The sequence below is a fragment of the Brassica oleracea genome, chromosome C9, assembly GCF_000695525.1.
Source record: "Brassica oleracea var. oleracea cultivar TO1000 chromosome C9, BOL, whole genome shotgun sequence".
Taxonomy (NCBI): Eukaryota; Viridiplantae; Streptophyta; class Magnoliopsida; order Brassicales; family Brassicaceae; genus Brassica; species Brassica oleracea.
The window spans coordinates 28726102-28732438 of NC_027756.1; the positions used below are offsets into that span (position 1 = coordinate 28726102).

At 36.1% G+C, this 6337-nt stretch overlaps 1 protein-coding gene across 1 annotated transcript; it reads left to right on the plus strand.

Annotated features, from left to right (window-relative positions):
• Window positions 1–2935: 2935 nt before the first annotated feature.
• On the plus strand, window positions 2936–6081 carry LOC106319512 (plant UBX domain-containing protein 8). Its single transcript, XM_013757859.1, has 11 exons — window positions 2936–3161; window positions 3477–3538; window positions 3626–4112; window positions 4206–4292; window positions 4370–4476; window positions 4614–4797; window positions 4928–5104; window positions 5193–5357; window positions 5456–5599; window positions 5683–5739; window positions 5832–6081. The coding sequence occupies exons 1-11, from the start codon at window positions 3078–3080 to the stop codon at window positions 5937–5939; spliced, it is 1662 nt and encodes a 553-aa protein (XP_013613313.1). The 5' UTR covers window positions 2936–3077; the 3' UTR covers window positions 5940–6081.
• The last annotated feature ends 256 nt before the right edge of the window (window positions 6082–6337 follow it).

The window sequence follows — 6337 nt, forward strand, 5'->3', positions numbered from 1 at the left end:
TGGGTCGTCGCACCCGGTCGGTTCCTCCTTCTTCTGCACCACCGCCCTTTGTTGATCCAGAAGTACTTACGGCTCAGTTGAAGGACAAGGATGATCGCATATCTTTGTTGGAGACCCAGATGGCGGTTCAACAGGTGGGCTATGAGGCACAGAGGAGGTTGAACCAGCAAATGATGGAGATGATGCAGAGGATGTACCCGAACGAGGTGTTCCCGGACGTGCCAGACTCGTAGTTTTTTTTTTCTAAAACTCGGAATGTTTTATTTTTATTTGTACAACTTTGAATATTAACTAATATGATTTCAATTTTAATTCTAATTTTCTATTTTTGAATTTAAATTTCAAAATTTTTATTTTTTAAAAAAAAATTAATTTTTTTAAATTCCGAGGAAATGAACCCTCAGAATATACCGAGGGTCTAGTTCCTCGGAATTTTCTGAGGGTTCAAATTCTGAGGAAATGAACCCTCGGAATATACCGAGAGACATGTTCCTTCCGACGAACTGGTGGTCCTCGGAGTTTCCTCGGAAATTTGTTTCCTCGGAATTCCGTCGGAAAATTCCGAGGGATTTCCGAGGAGTTATTTCCAAGGACTTGTTTTGTCGGTATTTCGTCGGAATAACGTTATTCCGACGACATACAGACGATTTTTTCTTTCAGTATGTCGTTGTTTTCTTTTAGCGAGGCTCCAATATCCCTCCAACCCACTCTTCTGCAGCACAACCATTTTTTCTTTTGTCTACGTTGTTAAACAATAAACAAACTGCTCTTTACTTCGTACACGATTCTCTAAATATTTTAATACAGTTTTATTTCCATGTTACAGTATAACCTTTTAAAATTAATAATCTATAAATTAATAGATACTAAAAACTTCTATAAAATAATATAATTTTATAATCTCAAATTAAGTTTTTGGTTCAATTAATACATAGATAAATTAATAATTTCTATAAATTAATAAAAAAATATAGTTTTGGTGTAGTCCCAACATTATTAATTTATAGAGGTTTCACTGTATTTCAATTTTCGTAATAATTTTTTATCCAAAAACAACTTTCTGCGCGTAGCGCGGACAAACAATCTAGTTTTTGTAAAGATATGATTTGAACATTTATTATGAAATTTGACTTAAGTCTCAAATATCCAATACCTTTCATAATTTAAATATCTTTCATAATTATTAAAAGCCTAATCCAATACTTTATTCAATTTGGTTTTGGTCCGGTCCATTAATAACAAAAGTTTTGTTTTAATTACCAACTATTTGCATAGTTTTTGATTTCCCAAGTGATTAGATATTTTCTGATACATGTCAAATATGCATATAATTGTTTTATATACTCTTCATTATATAATGTTCATAATTTTTCACCCTAAGGTTACAATAACACAAAAAGCAGAGTTACATAATTCACTAATTGATTGGGCTGAGCTTTAACTGCTGCGACGGTTTGATGTATACATTTTTTTTTAATTTAACCGAACGAAATCGAAACAAAATTGTGGTCGGTATAAGATAAATTTATTCACAATATCGACTTCGAAATTGACTTACTTTTGTGTTTGTTATCTTTTCCTTATTAAAATAAATAATTAAAAATATTAACTTAAAAACTTATGATTAAATATATATTATAAGTGCCTTGATACACAATTCGGTAATATGTAATTAAGAAAACTCCACATAATTTAAAATGCAAATACTTTCTCACCAAAGCAAGAATTTTTATATTTATTTGGAAATTAAGGAAACTTATAATAAGTGTAATTCGTAGTAGTTAATAGGGATATAAACGACCTTAACCTAATATCAAATTCTTTATAAACGATTTGTATCGGCTATTATGATACCATCATACTTCCATCTTTATAAACGATTTGGATCGGTGAATTTTAATTGACAATATGGAGAAATAGAAATATTCATTGTCCTTCTCTAAATAATACAATCAACAACATAATAATAGTTGAATAATAAATTTAATATCACATATAAATATGGTTAAATTTGGTAATTTTGGTTGACTAAACAAAACAATAAAAATATTTGGCAACTATCAAATTCTTATAATATTTGGAAATTAAGGAAACTTATAATAAGTGTAATTCGTAGTAGTTAATAGGGATATAAACGACCTTAACCTAATATCAAATTCTTTATAAACGATTTGTATCGGCTATTATGATACCATCATACTTCCATCTTTATAAACGATTTGGATCGGTGAATTTTAATTGACAATATGGAGAAATAGAAATATTCATTGTCCTTCTCTAAATAATACAATCAACAACATAATAATAGTTGAATAATAAATTTAATATCACATATAAATATGGTTAAATTTGGTAATTTTGGTTGACTAAACAAAACAATAAAAATATTTGGCAACTATGGAAAAGAAAAAAAACCTAAAGAAACTTGCTAAATGTATATTTTTTATTTTCAAATTTATAAACTCACTCCACGTAAAATGCAGATCTTTTAAATGTTACTCCCTCTGTTTTTTAAAGATGAATGTTCTAGGATTTTCACACTTATTAAGAAACTATATTAAAACTTAGTTATTAATGCATAGTTTTTTGTAACTTTATATTTCTTATATTTTTAAACCAATAGGATTAAAAGAAATGTAATTAATATTTTTGAAACACACAATTTTTCATTATTAGTTGACAAAATATGTTTTGAAAACATGAAAAATACATTTTTTGGAAACAAAATATTTTTCTAGAACATCCATCTTTAAAAAACAGAGGGAGTATTATTCTGCGATATCGTGGAAAGTCTTAAAAATATTTTTAAACAATTATTCCTTTAACTTATCGTTAGCGTAGGAGTTAGAAGAATAGAGAAACTTCAAGAGAGTTTACACTTCACTTTATTCTCCAAATGATCCCAACAAAATAGCAAAAAGCCCAAAGCGAAAAGCCCAAAAAAGTTAAAACGACGAGTTTCGCCGATCCAAATCCCCAATTCACAATCTCTTCTTCTTCTTTTTCTTTTCCCCTTGCTCACTCCAACAAACTATTCCCAGCAGCTTGCGAAACAACGATTCCTCTCTTCGTCTCTCATGGCGTCGCCGAATCAGGAAGCAATCGCCACTTTCATCAGCATCACCGGCGCTTCTGACGCCGTGGCCGCTCAGAAGCTCCAGGTGATTCCGATTTGAATTACTCATCTCGATTCATGTTTCTCGATTGGTTTACATATGATATACGAAAGGTTCTCTAGTCGAATCGTTTGATTATCTCGGATGCCTTTAGATTGATCGGTTAGGGTTGTAATCGAAGATGGTCTAATTAAATTTATCTTCTTACATTGCCGATTAGCTCTACTGAATCCTCGCGTTTATCATATCTATTTGTTCGTCGATTGATTATATGATTTTCGCCAGTGTTCAGGTTTATTCTAATTTGAGAGCTGACTGGTTCATGCTTAACAATTTTACCTTCTTCTTTTGTTATTCCAGGAGCATCGTGGCGATCTTAATCAAGCTATTAATGCGTATTTCATCGAGGGAGATCGAAATGCGTATGTCATCCATCTCACCGTTGATTTTATCATCTGAAAATTTATCATTATTTTGTGTGTTTTTTTTTTGTTATGATCTTTGCGCAGAGTACGTGAAGCACCAGTGAATGTCCCTGAAGACGATGCAATGGACATAGATGATGATGTGATTCCTCCGGCTGCACAATCTCCTCTATCTCTTCTCAATGCAGCGGGTGGACCCTTTTCGCTTCTCGATTCAGACTTCGCTACAAGTATTTTTGATAGGGATCCGCTCATGCCACGCCCGCCTTCGTTCGTTAGTCATCCCAGGGAGGTTAGGCAGATACCCATAGAGGTTAAGGATAGCACTGGGCCATCAGAACGATCTCGTGACGCTCCTACTATTGAGGATGTTACGGAAACAGCACATGTTATCGGCCCTGCTGCCCAAGGGACGGTTATTATAGATGAAGAGAGCGATGATGATGTTCCTTTTGCACCAACAAGGAGAAGTAGGCATGCTGTACCTGCACCCAATAATATTCAAGATTACAGTGAGGTGGAAGAAGAGATGATCCGAGCTGCCATTGAGGCCTCAAAGATGGAGGCTGAGGTTAGCTTTTCTAAAGAGGATGGGCATTTTTTTGGTTTGTTTTCTTGTTTATCTTGGCTTATCAATCTTTTCGAAATTTCAATTGTCTTACAGGGGCTAAATAATCCTTTGCCTGAAGAGAGGCCTTCTCACATGGGAGATGCTGATGACATAGCAAAAGCCGTCACAATGTCACTGAAGGTCTGTGGTTGTCCCGTCTCTCTCTTCTTCTTTTTCCCATCTTCCTTTGATCTCTTCTAATATAAGTGTGAATGCAGTCAGCGGAGGAAGAAACTTTACGCAATCAAGGGTTTAAGGCCTCAACCTCAGAAATAGGAACTTCTGCTGCTCAAGGATCAGAAAGTACCCAAGCCCTGAACGGAAGGTTTGTTGGTTCTTCCTGTAACGCTTTGTGTTATCTCTGAGCTTAATATCTCCAGTTGCAAAAACTTCTGCGGTTTATCTGCTGTTGTTTGTCAAAAAGCGAGGCCTGAAAAATTGTGTGTGTTTAATATTGTCTAGATTGGCTGCACCTAGCGCACCATTTGAGGATGACTCTGATGACGTTGATGATGAGCCTCTTTATAGACACAGGCCAAGACGTGTGGCATCTGGAACTCCGGCCCCACCTAGCCCTGACCGTTCCCGGAGTAGGAGTCCTGAAGGAGATAATCCAGTGGACAGTGGCAATAGGTTTCCTTCCGAGGTATCAGTAATATCTGTTTTGTTTCTTACACAGTGGCCAGACTAGCGTACCTGTATTACTTTACAGTTGAGAATCGTAGAGTAGCTTATACAGTACATTACTGATACACTCTTTGTATATAATACTCAAGTGGGGAGGCATTTCGTCTGAGGAACATGATGAAGCTGTCATGCTCGAAGCAGCCATGTTTGGTGGCATTCCTGAAACTGGATATAATCATCGTCCATTCTTACCTCCTCAGCAGTGGGCACCACCACGTCCACCCTCGCCTTCATTGACAGCTCAGAGGTTGATACGTGAACAGCAGGTACTGGCTGCTTGACTTACAAAACCCTTTGTTTTATCGAGGGTTATATTGGTGATAATAAACTTGAGTGAGCTGCTACATGGTGCAGGATGATGAGTATCTTGCGTCCCTGCAAGCTGACCGAGATAGAGAACTGCAGTCCATTAGAGATGCTGAGGCACGTCAGTTAGAGGAAGAAGCTGCTAGAAAGGCTTTTCTGGAGGAAGAAAAGAAAAAAGAGGAAGAAGCTCAGAGAAAACTTGAGGAGGAACAGGCACGTCTTTCTAAGACTACCGCGTTATTGGATCTTAGTGAAGGCGGTTCTTTTGTTATTGATTACTGTTTTTTTTTTCCATTGGACTGTTGTTGCAGGAGCTCGAGAGGCAACTAAAAGCAAAAGAAGCTTCTCTGCCAAAGGAACCGCAAGCAGACGAAGAGAATGCTATTACTCTTCTAGTCAGGATGCCTGATGGAACTCGACATGGCCGCCGATTCCTTAGATCCGATAAACTCCAAGTTAGTTTCCCCCCAAAATCTTTGCTATTGCAACCTTCTCAAAGTTTATATTAAAACTACCATCCATGCCACTCTTTTTGCAGTCTCTTTTCGATTTCATAGACATTGCAAGAGTGGTGAAACCCAGGACTTACCGACTGGTACAAACTTGTGCATTTATATCAATAAAATCCCTCATAAAGATATTTGTTAACTGACATAGTGCTTAACTGGATGGTGTTATTTGAAACAGGTGAGGCCTTACCCTCGGCATGCGTTTGGGGATGGAGAAAGTGAGTCTACTCTGAATGATCTTGGATTGAGCAGCAAGCAAGAAGCATTGTTTCTTGAGCTTATCTGAGTAAACTGTTTAATCGCATAAAATATATATCAGACTTTCTGCTTAGAACCTCTGTTTAATTTTTAAGTTATGTGGTTTATATTTCTTTCTATACAAGAACAAAATATATTTGTTGGGAGGGATTATATAAGTTTTCAAACAATACATCGTTTCAGTTGTATATGGCAAAGCAGAGTAACCTGCAAGAGAGATGCATAGCAAACATTAACGGTGAGAAAACACCACCTCTCTTGTCCGCTTCACCTTTCAAACCCAATCAAACCCACAATACTTCAATCATTCTGCCTTACTTAACAAACTTAACACACCGTTCATACCGTTTGCTAATTTATGAAGTTCCTCCAAACCATTCAGGATCTTCCCTTGGGAGTCCAACCATTTAAGCACTCCGGATCTAG